The sequence below is a fragment of the Propithecus coquereli genome, unplaced genomic scaffold (genome assembly GCF_000956105.1).
Source record: "Propithecus coquereli isolate 6110/MARCELLA unplaced genomic scaffold, Pcoq_1.0 Scaffold180, whole genome shotgun sequence".
Classification (NCBI taxonomy): domain Eukaryota; kingdom Metazoa; phylum Chordata; class Mammalia; order Primates; family Indriidae; genus Propithecus; species Propithecus coquereli.
This window is the reverse complement of record NW_012142746.1, coordinates 254,544-270,177: the sequence shown is the minus strand read 5'-3', so window position 1 is coordinate 270,177 and position 15,634 is coordinate 254,544. Positions and strand designations below refer to the sequence as shown.

General features: G+C 33.8%; 1 protein-coding gene and 1 pseudogene across 2 annotated transcripts in view; one reads left to right on the top strand and one right to left on the bottom strand.

The window, feature by feature from the left end:
• The window catches only part of CHD9 (chromodomain helicase DNA binding protein 9), a 220,698-nt gene that overhangs the window by 122,972 nt on the left and 82,092 nt on the right, over positions 1 to 15,634 (top strand). Inside the window, exons 5-10 of the mRNA XM_012642605.1 lie at positions 2,320 to 2,466; positions 4,203 to 4,271; positions 4,355 to 4,410; positions 5,399 to 5,516; positions 9,047 to 9,133; positions 9,312 to 9,449. Coding sequence (XP_012498059.1) covers positions 2,320 to 2,466; positions 4,203 to 4,271; positions 4,355 to 4,410; positions 5,399 to 5,516; positions 9,047 to 9,133; positions 9,312 to 9,449 — 615 coding nt within the window. The remainder of the gene's footprint in view (positions 1 to 2,319; positions 2,467 to 4,202; positions 4,272 to 4,354; positions 4,411 to 5,398; positions 5,517 to 9,046; positions 9,134 to 9,311; positions 9,450 to 15,634) is intronic.
• Positions 15,130 to 15,475, bottom strand: LOC105808863 (annotated as a pseudogene). The gene has a single exon (XR_001137405.1). The product of XR_001137405.1 is annotated as a 60S ribosomal protein L36 pseudogene (transcript).

Below are 15,634 nucleotides of genomic sequence, written 5' to 3'. Positions count from 1 at the left end.
CTGGGCCTTTGCTTGCACTATTTCCACATCCCAGGATGATGCCACGGCACTCTAGCCCGGGCAACACAGTGAGCCTCTGTCTCAAAAAAAAAAACATTATGGAGAAAGAAAGCCAGAAAAAAAGCACATTAGCTAAAAATATGGACATCAGATTAATTTTTATATTTTTAAACTAGTAGATATGCTGTATGACAGAGAAAGATAAATGGTGAGAGTGACACCTTATTTGGCTTTTCCTTATTAATGTATAACTATATACTCTAGAGGCATATAATTTATGGTAAAATCATCTATAATCTCATACTTTCATGGACTTTTTAATTAATCTGTTAGACTGATAAAGTCTTCATAGGATAAAGGAGGAGTTTTACAATAAGTGGCCCTCATTGTATTTTGTGAAGAATTACCTGAGTGTGCACTTTTTGTGAGTTTGAAGAATTCTTTCAGGTCACTCATTTACTATTTACTAAAGACTAACTGAGATGTTTCTAAGTACTAACAGATGCCTAAGTGACCAGAAAGGAAACTATAATGCTGAAAACATCTAACAGAATTTTCTAAAAATGTACTGAATTATTCTCAAACTTCATTATTTAGAAGTCATGCCTAGTGAGACATTAATAAATACGTGTTATTTTTAGAATAATAAATGTTACAGTTGTTTATTAGTTTAAACTATTCTTGAACATTAAGATCTGTATCATGCCCATTATAGAATTCTAAATATTCTTTTAGCTTAGTGTTAGAAATCCACAGAATTTTCCTCACCAGGGAAAAATAAATAATTCATATCTTTTTCAAAATAGGATGTGGGAAAATTGGGTTTCTAGTAGTCCTTTTATTATAATTTTTATATACCACCTGCCAGTCTCCCATAAGAAGTGTTACTTTGAGATTTGAAAGTCTAAATGTCTTCATGGCCAAAAGACAGTGGCCCATCCATCCTAAATGAGGTGTGGAGTTGTCTACCACATTTGACTGACCATATTGGTGCCTTTGTTTCTCTCAATATTCTACTTTTCATAAGAGAAAGAGTCAGCAGCATGATTTTAAAGCCCACTGCAGTCTTACTGGATACAAATAACAGTTTGTAGCCACACTGCAGCACTGACTCAGCCAATTTTGTCATGGCTGTGGAAGTAAATGAAAGACCTGCCAAACAGAAGATAGGCAGAAACCAAAATAAGAACTTGTGGGTTATTTTGCCGGTTCCATTTTTGGGGAGTGTTGTGAAAGCTACTAAATATATAGAAGAAAATGGAATAGAATAAAGAAGGGATAGATTTACCAAATGTTGAGCAGTAGAACAGTTGACTGAGCTGCCTGTACTCCATGAGATTTTAGGGAAGTAAAAAAAAGTAAACCTAAGCCCCTTCAGATTTTCAAACCAAATTGAGATTTTGCTTTTATAGTGGACACATCAAAAGATGTGTAACTTTGTGAGTCTTTTTTTTTTTTTAAGTTTTCCTTGCAATATAAAACTTTTGAAATAAATAGTAGATATTTAGGGAGGTAAGTAAAGCCATGTGAATTTTGAGTCCCGATTTTAAATTGCTTAGATTATTTAAAATTATATTACTGTATAATACTTTGTAAAAGGCTTAATTTTGTTTGATGATAGTGATGTTCTTTATTTTCAAGGAAAAGTAGTAAGGTTAGTGAAACAGTTTCTTCCTTCATTCAAATTTAATTATTTGGTAGATTTAATTCTTTATTATCTTGTATATTTCCTTTAAAATATTTTATTTTATTTTATTCTGCTTTAAACACAGTTTCACATGTTTTGGCAAATATTATTTAATTTCTTCTTCCAGATTCATGTACCCAATTAATTATTTAGCCAGTATTCATCTGATACACATTTTAGATTTGGGGCAAAAACTGTGAAAGTATTAATAGTTTAAAGTATGTATTGCCCAAGATGTGACATACTTAAATAAAACAGATAACTTTTAACAATAGTTTCTAAAGAAAAGTAATACAGGAATAAAGGTATTACTAATAAAACATATTTTGCCCAACCTGTGAAATAGCTTTTAAAAAGAGATACCCCTTTATTCTTAACAATTTCCAAAGAAAAGTAATAAAGGTATTACTAATCTTTGTTATCTGAAATTATGGGAAGTAAAACTTCAGGAAGATTGTAAGGTTGTAGCAAAGGGCGAGTTATACTCTTTTAAGTAAAAAGCAAGATAGGAAAAGAGGAGCGTTGATTGTAATTTTAAAAATTTAATGTACAAAGTTGCCAACTTTAGGGGTAGTGATTTTAAAAACTGTTCTTTCAAAATATATAAATCTGATCCTTGTGGTTCATTGCAGAAAAGAAGATCAAATCGACAAATTAAAAGAAAAAAATATGCAGAAGATGCAGAAGGGAAACAATCTGAAGAAGAGGTTAAATGCTCTGTGAAAATAAAAAAGAATTCAGCTCCTTTGCCTGGCGAACAGCCTTTACAATTATTTGTGGTAAGACATATTTGGGATTATGACTACAAAACATTTTAAACCAGCATAAATTCTATAAAATACTTGGATTGTTTTTCCTCCTAAAAACTGTTCTAACCTGTCCTCCAGGATTCCATGTTATTAGTTGACAGAGTCATTCAAATCAGAAACCTAGGGATTCTTCTTTTCCTCATTTTCCTTTGCTTCTTCATCCAAGTTGTCACCACATTTTCTACCTCTTAAATATATATTCCTAAAACTCCTCTAAACTCTATCCTTTCTGCAGAATATTTCTAAATTACAAGTCTAATCACATTAATTTTCTACTGAAAACTCCTCTAATGTTTTTTTTTTTTTAATTTTTTTTTATTTCAGTAGATTTAGGGGGTACAAGTGTTTTTTTGTTACATGAATGAATTGTATAATGCTAAAGTCAGGGCTTTCGGTATACCCGTCACCAGAGTAGTGTACAAGGTACCCAATAGGTAGGTTTTTATCCCTCCCTCCACTCTCCTCCTTCTTAGTTTCAATGTCCATTATGCTGCTTCATGACTGTATATATCCTTCGTTTAGCTCCCACTTATAAGTAAGAACCCGTGGTGTTTGTTTTTACATTCCTGAAACATTTCTCATAGGGTAATGGTCTCCAGTTCCATCCAAGTTGCTGCAAAAGACATTATTTCATTTCTTTTTATGGCTAAGAACTACTCCATGGTATACATATACCACATTTTCTTTATCTACTCATTAGTTGATGGATACTTAGGTTGATTCCATATCTTTGCAATTGTAAATTGTACTGCAATAAACATTTGGGTGCAGGTGTCTTTTTTATAAAAATGACTTCTTTTTCTATGGGTAGATACCCAGTAGTGGAATTGCTAGATTGAATGGGGTTTCCTAAATCTTACAAAAATAATGATGCCTTTTCAACATAGTATATTAAAGCCCTTTGGATTTTCTGGTTTCATCTCCTGCAACTTAGCTGTCTGTTTCATGAACATAGTTGCCAGAATGCCATGTTTTAACACCTCTATGCCTTACATATGCACTTTGCTCTTCTATAATTCTTTTAGTCCCCCTTGTCTGCATTGCAAGCCACTCATTGATAGCTGAGTGAGCCTGGGACCTTGGTGGTAATACTGGTGGTAATAATGGAGATGATAATAGATTAAATTAGTTAATATATGTAAAGTGCTTAGAATAATGCCTAGCACATTAAAAAGCCCAATATGGGGCCAGGTGTGCTGGCTCACGCCTCTAATCCTAGCACTCCGGGAGGCTGAGGCAGGAGGATTGCTTGAGGCCAGGAGTTTGAGAACTGCCTGAGCAAGAGCAAGACCCTGTCTCTACAAAAAATAGAAAAATTTGCCAGGTATGGTGGCGTGCGTTTGTAGTCCCAGCTGACTTGGGAGGCTGAGGCAAGAGAATCGCTTGAGCCCAGGAGTTTGAGGTTACAGTGAGCTATGATGATGCCACTGCACTCTAGCCCAGTGACAGAATGAGACTCTGTCTTAAAAAAAAAAAAAAAAAAGCACAATTGTTTACTATGATGATGATGACGTAGATGATGACAGAGACAATAACAATGGTGATGTATTTTTTCCATTTATATATTCCTAATATTTATCATAGTGCCCAGCACATATGCCAATAAATTTTTGTTGAATATTAGTGTTATTCATAAACACACAAAGTAGCAACTAAAAGACTTTTCTGAATGTGGTCCATCTTGTTTTTTTCCCTCACCCCCATAGGAGAATCCGAGTGAAGAAGATGCTGCAATTGTAGACAAAATATTATCTTGTAGAATTGTAAAAAAGGAAGTAAGTAATGATGCATTACATTTTACACTTCATATTTTCTGTCCTGTTTAAAAGAGTCACAATTATTGATTTTATTTTCTTAGATATCACCTGGAGTGATGATTGATACAGAAGAATTTTTTGTAAAATACAAGAATTAGTAAGTATTTGAGTTAGAAAAATAATTGAAAGATGTTGACTGAAATATAAATTAATATATTTAATAGTATATAAATATGTAAAGTTAAAATGATGCTTTTCATTTTCATCTATTTTTAAAATGATAATTTTTATTCTTTATAATTGTATGAACCTAAAAATCATTAAAAAGTGAAAAGGGTCTGTTTGAAAACCTTTCATGTTAAAAGTGAATGTTTTTTCCCCCAGAAAATATTACGTATTATCAAAATGCAGGAATCTTTATAAAATATGCTTTTACAAATTGGAGACATTACTCATTGTACTTGTATTGTTGAACTTTTCAGATTTTACTGTTTTTATAAAAGATATTTCTGATCTACCTGTGACAGGAGAATTGCATGAGCGTAGGTAGGAGTTCAAGGCCAGCCTGGGCAATATAGCGAGACCCCATCTCTTAAAAAAAGAAAGCATTTCTGATCTTTAAGTTTTTTGTGTCAGATGTACACAATGTGATGATTTGACATTAGAAGTTTAAATTTTAATCTTGGTCATAGGTAAATTAATTAAGAGTTGATAATTGTAGGAAAATCGTTACTCTTCTTTTTGTTCACTTTCCAGCTTTTCTCTATACCTCCATGAAAGTATTTTAAATAAAATTATATTGGTGTCAAAACAAATTAGCTTTATAATCATGACAAAACTGTTTCTATAAAAAAAATAAAAGATAAATCGCATCTTACTATTAAACTTTTAATCATTTTATCATTCTGTTTCTATATGCCAAATTGTAGACCTTTTAGAGTACAATCTCCTTAGAATATAGTGATCACAATGACTTTATTTTATAATAGAAACTATATGGAGTCTATTAAAATTAAATGAAATAATAAACTTCCTATTTGTAAGGTTGAAAGTAATATTTTGTATTGGATGTTATGATTAAAATACATCTAGAAAAACATGGTTTTCTGTGTCATTCTAATATATTGCTTTTATAAAAATTTTAGCTCCTATCTTCACTGTGAGTGGGCCACAGAACAGCAACTTTTGAAAGATAAAAGGATCCAGCAGAAAATCAAACGATTCAAATTGAGACAAGCACAAAGAGCACATTTTTTTGCAGACGTAAGAAAAAAATAAATAAGACTATTATGTGTTGGACTCTGAACACATGTAGTATTATTTATCAAACATTATTATTTTAATTCTTAGGCTTCCAACGTTGATATTTGAATACAAATGCTATCTACATATAGTATTTTTCTCTTCCCAAAATTAGCTTGGAAATTAGCTGGAACAGGAACACTGATAATTCAGAACGGTAGATAATGTTTGTACTTTTAAGTTAGCCTGTATTTCAATAGTCAGAGTTGAATGTGGGTGTGTTAATATCACAAAGAATTTATCAGCAAAGTTATTCAAGTAAAGGAAGCAATAATGTAGCAAATAAACAGAAAATAAGATTTTTCGGTACATGAAATATATTGCATATTTTCTATACCAGCCTTGTGTGTGTGTGAAAAGAGCATCATTGAAAAAATTCATTACCTTGCTAGGCCTCACTAAATGGTTCAATGTTCTTTCCTGCTGTAAATTTTTTTAATTAGAAATTTTAAAAAACTCTTTCTTTTAAACAAAATAGTTATAAGACAAATTCCCACACACGTTTTAACTAGATTTCGAAATGCTACTATTTTACCATGTTTGCTTTATCATTTGTATTCTCTCTCTCTCCATCTCTCTCTTTCTGTCGTGCGCACACATTTTTTCTGAACCATTTGAAAGTGAGTTGTAAATGCTTTAGCATTTATTTCCTAAAAACAAATACATTGTTTTACATAAAAATAGTAGAGTTAACATTGATGTGGTACTATTATGTGATCTACAGACCTTATTCATATTTCACTAATTGTTCCACTAGTGTTTTTATGATATAAAAGTGTGTGGGTTTCTCTAGTTCAGAATGTAATCCAGCATCACATGTTGCATTTAGTTGTAATGTCTTCCTTAGTCAAGTCTTTGTTTTTTCATTTCTTGGACATTTTTTAAGAGTACAGCTCATTTATTTTGTAAAACGGTCCTCAGTTTCGGGTTGTGTAGTGTTTCCTCACAATTCAGGTTAGGCATTTTTTAAAAGAACACCATAGAAATGATGCTTTATTCTCAGTGAATGCTGTCAGGTGGTGCATGGTACCTGTTTGCCCCATTACTGGTAGTTTTTAACTTTGATCTCTACATTAAGGTGGTACCTGCTAGATATCTCCACCATGAAATTATTGTTATCTCCTTTGTAATTATTAAATCGACCTCAAAAATAGGAGTATTCTAATAATTTGTCAGTTGTGAATGCTGGGCGGTCCTCCCAGCTCCTCAAAAATCTCTCACCTGTTTACTTTGATCTAGAAGTTCCTAATGAGCTGAAGATTTTAGAAGGACTTGATTGGTCTTTAATTTTTCATGAAGATTAACTTTTCTTACCTGACTCGGGATACAACATAAAAAGGAACTATGCAAATTTTCTTTTTTCTGTTCTTTTTTTCTTTCCATTTAACTAGTGAAGTTTCCTTTTGTATTGTTTGAGTTTTCTTATTGAGGTATATTTGATGATTGTATATTTTTAAGATACACAATCTGATGGTTTGATATACCTATACATTGTGAAATAATCACCTCAAACTAATTAACATATCTATCACCTCAGTTACCACTTTTTTTTAATCTTAAAGTACCAAGTTACCATTCTAGTGTTCAGCATCGTACTTTGTTACCAGGTGTATCCTCTATAAAACCATAGGAGTGATAGTATCATTCCGCAGAGGTTTAAGAGAGTGAAGAGAACTAAAGTCAGAGCTGTGGAGTACCACAGCATTTGGAGGATAAGCAGAGGAAGAGAGGCAGCAAAGAAAGCTGATATGGCTGTTGATAGTAGGACTTTCAGAGATGAGTAGGAATTAGCCCAGCAGGTAAGACAAGGGACAGAAATCTAGTCAGACGAAAGAAGAATGAGGGTAAACACATGGAGGTGTGAAAGAACATGGAGTTTGAAAAATCATGTTTTTTACTTCTGGAGCATGAAGTCTGAGTTAAAGATGTGACAGGCAATGGGAGGTGAGGCTGGAAGAAAAGATAGGATCCCGTTTATTCCACAAAAACTAATATGGGGCCAGGTGTGGTGGCTCACCCCTGTAATCCTAGCACTCCGGGAGGCCAAGGCAGGAGGGTCACTTGAGCTAAGGAGTTTAATACCAGCCTGAGCAGGAGTGAGACCCCGTCTCTACTAAAAATAGAAAAATTAGCCGGGCACAGTGGCACACGCCTGTAGTTGCAGCTACTCGTAGAGGCTGAGGCAGGAGGATCACTTGAGCCCAGGAGTTTGAGGTTGTTGTGAGCTAGGCTGACGCCACGGCACTCTAACCTGGGTGACAGAGTGAGAGACTGTCTCAAAAAAAAAAATATGGGCCGGGTGCGGTGGCTCACGCCTATAATCCTAGCTCTCTGGGAGGCCGAGGCGGGCGGATTGTTTGAGTTCAGGAGTTTGAAACCAGCCTGAGCAAGAGCGAGACCCTGTCTCTACTAAAAAAAATAGAAAGAAATTAATTGGACAACTAAAAATATATAGAAAAAATTAGCCGGGCATGGTGGCGCATGCCTGTAGTCCCAGCTACTCAGGAGGCTGAGGCAGGAGGATTGCTTGAGCCCAGGAGTTTGAGGTTGCTGTGAGCTAGGCTGACGCCACAGCACTCACTCTAGCCTGGGCAAAAGAGTGAGACTCTGTCTCAAAAAAAAAAAAAAAAAAAAAATATGGACCTGATCCCCAAACATGGGAAAGTCAGTGAAGGATTTTAAGCAAGGGAGCAATTTGTAAGATTTATATTTGAGAAAGGTCACTTTGGGGACAATGTGAAAAACAGATTAGAGGAAGGCAAGACAGTAGTTGGGGTTATTTATAAAGGTCCAGGTAAGAAGTGAGAATGAGGAAGGATGAACCAGTCTGAGTTATGGTTAAAACTAGAATCTATACGATTTGGTGACTTATTAAATGTGGGGGGGATGGTAAAGAAAAAGAAGGACTCTAAAATGACTTCTCCATTTCTGGCTTGTGTAACTGAGTGTGGGCCATGGAGAGGGAGCTATGTTACCATTAATCCAGTTAGAAAATACAAGAGGAGGTGTGGGTTGAAGAATAATGAGTGCAATTGAGTTTGAGGTAGCTTAAGTAGAGAGTTTGCATTTGGCTAGATAAGTGGGTCTTGAGCATAGGAACCATCAGGTCAAGATAAAGAGTGTTTGATACAACTGAGAAATAAGCCTACATATGGGATGATTGGTCTTCAACTCTTGCAACCTGAGTAAAGTAGCAAAGGAAAGGTATGGAGGCTGCTTTCAGGGTATTTTTAAGGAATATATCTTCTAGTCTAACTTACTTGTCTGGAATACCTTATATTTTACTGCTATTTGGTTGGTGTTGTTATTTATAACGTGGTTATTCATAATATCCTCGGTATCTTTGGGAAATGAAAATGGAAAAATTCCATTTATTGGAAATTTAATTGAAATTAAACTTACGTTCTGTAGTGAAATGCTAGTAAATTTGTCTCTGCTTGAACCTTTCCACTTCTTTGTCTGATCTCAATTAAGTTACTTTTTAATTTTAGATGGAAGAAGAACCATTTAACCCAGACTACGTTGAAGTAGACAGAGTATTAGAAGTCTCTTTTTGTGAAGATAAGGATACTGGTGAGGTAAATATTTGGTAAAAATACTTTTTAAGTAAGTAAAACCTAGTACTTTTTAGAAGCTAAGGCCTAAAAACACTAAAAAATGTTTCATTTGTTTTTATTGATGTAATTTAATACATTTAAGCTATTTTTTACTACTCTCTTTTTCAAAATGGTAAAATGAAAAAAAAATGTTTTACAGCCTGTTATTTACTACTTAGTAAAATGGTGCTCATTGCCATACGAAGATAGTACTTGGGAACTAAAAGAAGATGTAGATCTTGCAAAAATAGAGGAGTTTGAACAACTGCAAGCTTCAAGGCCTGACACAAGACATTTGGTAAGAACCTGTCTTAAAAAGCTTCATAAAATCTTAGCACTTCTTTATTTAGTAGATTTAGTGTCTACTTTGAATTTTCTGTTTAGTCCTTGTTTTGTAATTAATACTGTATTCTTTTTAATTGCTGTATATGTATATTAATTTAGCTATTTTATTAGTCAGTGGTCTAGTTTTTATCATCAGCAATGCTACATTGAACATCAAGCCCCTGTACATGCTTCTGTAAGATAATTTAGGAGTATAATTGCTTGGTCAAAGCATATGTGCATTTACAATTTTAATAAGTATTTCCTTGCCAATTTCCCTCCAGAGAAGTTGCTCCATTTAATACTTCTGCCTCATCTCTGAATTTGTTTCTCATTACTCCTCTCATGTCATTTGTATAAATGTCAACAATACCAATTCCAGTCCTAGTCTAGAGTTATCAGTTTTTTTCCTTAGTCTGTTTTATGCTGCTAGAGTTATCAATTCTCTACTAAAAGAAAAGTGCATATTATGCCTACCTTTTCCTTTTTTTCTATAAACCCATTATTTCTTCAATAACTATATAGTTTATGTTTCCATAGTAGCTTTATTTTTAGAAGAGCCTTTTATATAGAATATTGTTAAAGGCCTACATAAATTAAGTACACTGATTTCTTACTGATTATATGCATATCTCTCCCCACCTCTGAAAAAAGAAACAAAAACCGCTTGAGTAGATTATTGATTCTTCCAGTACAGAAATAGAATTTTAGAAGGTTATGGTAAGCTTGAGATTGCTAATAATTGTATAGTGTTTTATTTCTTTTTAAAGGGGATTGCTTTAAACAGGATTGCTGCTATATGAATCTGTTACAATTTTGGGAGCCAACCAAAAGAAGTTCACATTGAGATATGTGACAATTTTATTTAAACATTTTTTCCTGTTCTCTTTCAAATATAATTTGGTCATAGAAATGTCTTTATCCACTATTTTCCATATTAAGTTGGCTAAAGAAAAAAAAAAGAAATTTTTTTCTTCACTAAAGAGGGAATTTATATGTGAAAAGACAGGAGCAGATTACTTTTGGATTGGCACCAGAGTCAGGAAGGCTGCCCTGATAAACATATTTTTGTATGTTTCTAAATATTTCTAAATATTCCATGGAAGAGATCATACTGTTTTTATAATAATTATTTTCTGATTTTATTTTCAAATAATGCCCATAGGCTATTACCAAAAGCATAGCAGTTTGCTCCCATTCTTTTTAACTTCTAACTGCTATTCCTTGAACCAGGAAACAGAAACATCAACTAGTTCAGAGGGGAGTGGGTCAAGGGATGTTGTGTAAGGGAAAGATTTTCTTTTTGGGGATGGGGACTATGCCTCGGTGGTAACCTGACCTTTAGCCTCTTCAGGTAAACTGTTTCTTTAGGTCAGTAGTTCTTAATCAAAGGTGCACATCAGAATCTCTTTTGGAGCTTTTCAAAAATCAGAGATGGCTTAGATATATAGTATAGTCCTTGGTAAAGAGGGCACAGCCAATAGAATTAATCCCCTTAATTAATGTAAAATTGATGACAATGCTAGTCTGTCCTAGGTGAATAATGTAGGAGCTCCTGGATTAAACTTAAGCCCATTATCCAAAGTGAGGCACCACAAGAGCAGAAGAATGGGATCCACTTGTACTCGCCATCAAGTTGGTACTAACTGATCAACACTAGGTTGATCACATGGCAGAAATACTCTCTAGGTATTAGGGGGATGGGGGGGCAAATCTACAACTAAAGGACATGGGGAGCACTAAAGGGAGGGAAGGACATGCCTTTAACCGGCACTTGGGTGAGGCAAAGACATAAAGTGTAACTATAATGTTTGTACCCTCACAATACCCTGGAATAAAAAAAATAATAATAAAAAAATAATGTAGGAGCTAAGTGATTTTTTTGCCAGTCCATTACTGTTAAATAAAACAGCATATAAATCATATATTTTTAGAGATTCTGTAACTAAAATTTTTCTCTGACCCAAGTAAGGAAATATTAACGGTGATTGGGTTGCTGAAAAGAAACTATACAGAATATGACTTAAAGTGGAAATTATTTAAGCAATAATTAAAATATTATATATTTATTATTTTAAATTTCATTGGGTACCATTTAAAAAATGTTTCTTTAGTAAATCCTGTTTGTATTAAGTAGCAGCAGAACTTCAATAAGCAGTTCTGTTTTCATTATACTGATAGCCTGTGTTTTGTTTTCATTTACAGTTACTATACACTTACTGATTGTCCTGATAATTTTTAGAAGTGTAATTTTGTTGATTAGTAATGCTATAATATAATTTTAAAGCTGAAGACAATAGGAAACCTTTTGCTTGTTCCTAAGAAATTTGTTTATCCTACAACCTAGATACTAATTTGGGGCTAGGATAATGTTATTTCTTCACCTATTCAGGAATCTTGAAAATTTATGTTTTAGCTTTACAGAATAAATTTATGACAGCCCTTTATTGCTGAGAAAGAAAAATTATATTTGAATAAATATAACTGTATATAAATGAGTAAAAAATTTTTACATATAAAGTTATACTTCTGTGTTTCTAGATTTCTTTTGAAAGAGATGCTTTTTACCATAAATATCAAAAGTGATATTATGGACAAAAGTAGTAATTTGTATGGTAGATTTAAAATTTATGTGAGAAAATCCGATATACATTATTCATCCTTTTTGCCTTTCTTTTTTTTTGAGGCAGAGTCTCACTCTGTCACCCTGGCTAGAGTGTCGTGGCGTCATCATAGCTCACTGCAGCCTCAGACTGCTGGGCTCAAGTGATCCTCCTCCCTCAGCCTCCCGAGTAGCTGGGACTACAAGCCATGCCACCACACCCAGCTAATCTTTTCTATTTTTAGTGGGGGCGGGGTGGTCCTCGCTCTTGCTGAAGCTGGTCTCAAACTCCTGAGCTCAAGTGATCCTCCCGCCTCCTTCTCCCGGAGTGCTAGTATTACAGGCATGTGCCACCGTGCCCAGCCATCATTCATCCTTTTTGAAGATAGGTTTATTGAGGTTGAAGTGACATAGTAAACTGTACATATTTAAGGTATACAGTTTTATAAGTTTTTCTTTTTCCTTTTTTTATTTTTAAATTTCTCATTTTCTTTCTTCTTCTTTTTTTTTTTTTTAACCTTTTCAGCACCACCTCATGATTTCTCTTTTTTTATTTTAAGACTAGTCAAGTGCAGTAGTGAGAAGGGGGAAAGTAGAAGGAGTTCAAACTGTAACTGACTGTGAACAATCAAGTGAGATAACTCATATAAGTTTTGACATATGAGACCATCACTATAATCAAGATAATAAACTACTGTACCCAGAAGTGTTCTCGTGTGCCATTGTAATCCCTCCCTCATAAATCTTCCTTCTCTCTACCCCACTCCCCATTTCTAAGGAACTACTGATCTTTATGTCACTATCAATTATGTTTCATTTTCTATAATTTTATGTAAATAGTATATGTTCTTTTTCATATGGGTTTTTTCATAAGCATAATTATTTTGAGATCCATGTCGTTGCATGTTTTGATAGTTCATTCCTTTTTATTACTCAGTAGTATTTTATTGTAATATTCTATAAGTTTTGGTCCGTTTACCTTTTGATGAGTATTTGTGTTTGCTCTTAGAAATAAAGCTGAAAAAAAAAAAGAAAGCAAGCTACTATGAACATTAGTATACAAGTCTGTGTATAGACATACGTTTTCATTTCTCTTTAGTAAATACCTGTGAGTAAAATGGCTGAGTCATATGGTATGTGTATGTTTAGCTTTTTAAGAAACTGCCAAATTTTTTTCCAATTGATCATACCATATTACATTCCCACCAGCACTGAATGAGAGTTCTGTTGATTCACATCCTTGCCAAAACTTGATATCATCAGTCTTTTTTAATTTTAGCAATTCTAACAGGTAACTATGTGTTATTGAGGTTTTGATTTGCATTTCCCTAGTGATTAATGATTTTCAACATCTTTTCATGTGCTTATTTACTATTAATCTTTAATAAAATACTCGTTCAAATATTTTGCTATTTTTTATTGACTTGTTTGTTTTCTTATTAAAGCTTTAAAATTTGTTTACATATTCAAGGTACAAGTCTTTTATTTGATATATGATTGCAAATATTTTCTTCCAGCCTATGGCTTTCCTTTTCATTATCTTAACAATATTTTTTGAAGAGCAATAGTTCTTAATTTTGATGAAATCTAGTTTATCTTTTCAGACTTGTGGCATATCTTAGAAATCTTTACATAACCCGAGTTCACAAAGACTTTTCTCCTGTTTTCTTCTGGAAATTTTGTAGTTTTAGGTAACATTTAAGTCTGTGATCCATTTTGAATTAATTTTGTATGTAGTGCAATTGCATGGCTCAAAGTTCATTCTTTGTTCAGGATTATCCAATTGTTACAGCACCATTTGTTGTGTTGAAAAACACTCTTTTCTTCACTGAATTGCCTTCCAACTTTGTCAAAAATCAATTGACTAAATACCTGTAGTTGTATTTCTGAACCAGTTATTCTGTTCCACTGACCTGTTTTTTTTTTTTTATCATCACATCAATTCTACATAGTCTTAATTCTGCAACTTTTACAAGTCTTAAAATCAGTCAGTCTAAGTCCTGTAACTTTATTCTTCTTTTTCAAATTCGTTTGGCTATTTCTGATCTTTTGCATTTCCTTATGCTTTTAGACTTGGCTTGTCAATTTCTACAAAAACCTTGATGGGATTTTGGTTGGATTCTGTTGAAGCTATTGTTTAATTTCGGAAGAATTAATAACTTAATGTTGAGTCTTTCAATCCATGAACATAGTATATCTCTTTATTTAGCTCTTTTTAAATTTCAGCAGTGTATTGTTTTAAATATACTGGTTTTACACAACTTTTGTCAGATACATTCCTAAATATTTCATATTTTGGATGTTATTTTAAAATGGGTATTGTTTTTTAAAAATGTATTTATCATTGTTGCCACATATAGAATACAGTTTACTTTTGTGTATTGATCTTGTATTATGCAACCTTGCTAAAGTTACTACTTAGTTTAGTTTTCTTTTGTAGATTCCACAAAATTTTCTATGTAGACAAAACATGTCTTCTATGAATAAAGACAGTTTTAGTTCTTCCTTTTTATTCTTGATAACTTTCATCTCTTTTTTTTTCTTGATTACACTTAGTAGAGCCTGCAATACAATGTTGAATAGAAATTGGTACAGTGGACATCCTTTCCTTATTCCTGACGTTAGGGGGAAAGCATTCATTCAGTCTTTCACCTTTAAGTATGATGTTAGCTTTGGTTTTTTCGTAGATGTGCCTTAACAGGTTGAGGAAGTTCCCTTCTATTCAAAATTTGATGAGAGTTTTTATTAGGAGTCGATGTTGAAATTTTCAAATACCTTTTCTTCATCTGTTGAGATTATCATATTATTTTTGTTTAGTCTGTTGATCAGCATTCATTAATTTTCTATTTTAAACCCACCTTCCATTCCTTGTAAAAACCCTACTTCGTCATGATTTATTGCCCCTTTTATATATTGTTAGATTCCATTTGGTAAAATTTTTTTAAGAATATTTGCATCTTTGTTCATGAGGGATATCGGTGTATAGTTTCCTTTTCTTTCTTTTCTTTTTTTTTTTTTTTGTGTGTGTGTGTATGTAAAGGTTTATTGTGCGCGGGGACAGGAGGGGAGAGGGGCTCAGTCCTTCTTGGCGGCGGCTTTTCTCATGGCGGCCAGGACGTTGCTCAGCTCCTCCCGCTTCCTCTTAGCGCGGATGTGTGTCCCCACCTTCTTCTTGATGAACTTGAGGGCCCGTTTGTCCTTGGAGACCTTGAGCAGCTCCATGGCGCGCCACTCATAGGGGGCGAAGCCGCACACCTCCCGGATCACGTCCCGCACGAACTTGGTGTGTTTGGTGAGGCGCCCGCGGCGGCGGCTGTGCCTCGGCTTGCTCACGTTCTTGGTCACCTTGTGGCCCTTGTTGAGGCCCATGGCCATGGGGTAGCGCAGAGCCATGACTGGAATCCCCGATGGCGGCCGCACCGGAAACTAGTTTTCTTTTCTTATAATGTCTTTGTCTGATTTTGTTATCATGACTTTATAGAATGAGTTGGGAAAAATGTTTAATTTTCTGAAAGAGTTGTGTAGGAACTAATTTGAACTTTGAATGTTATGTAAAT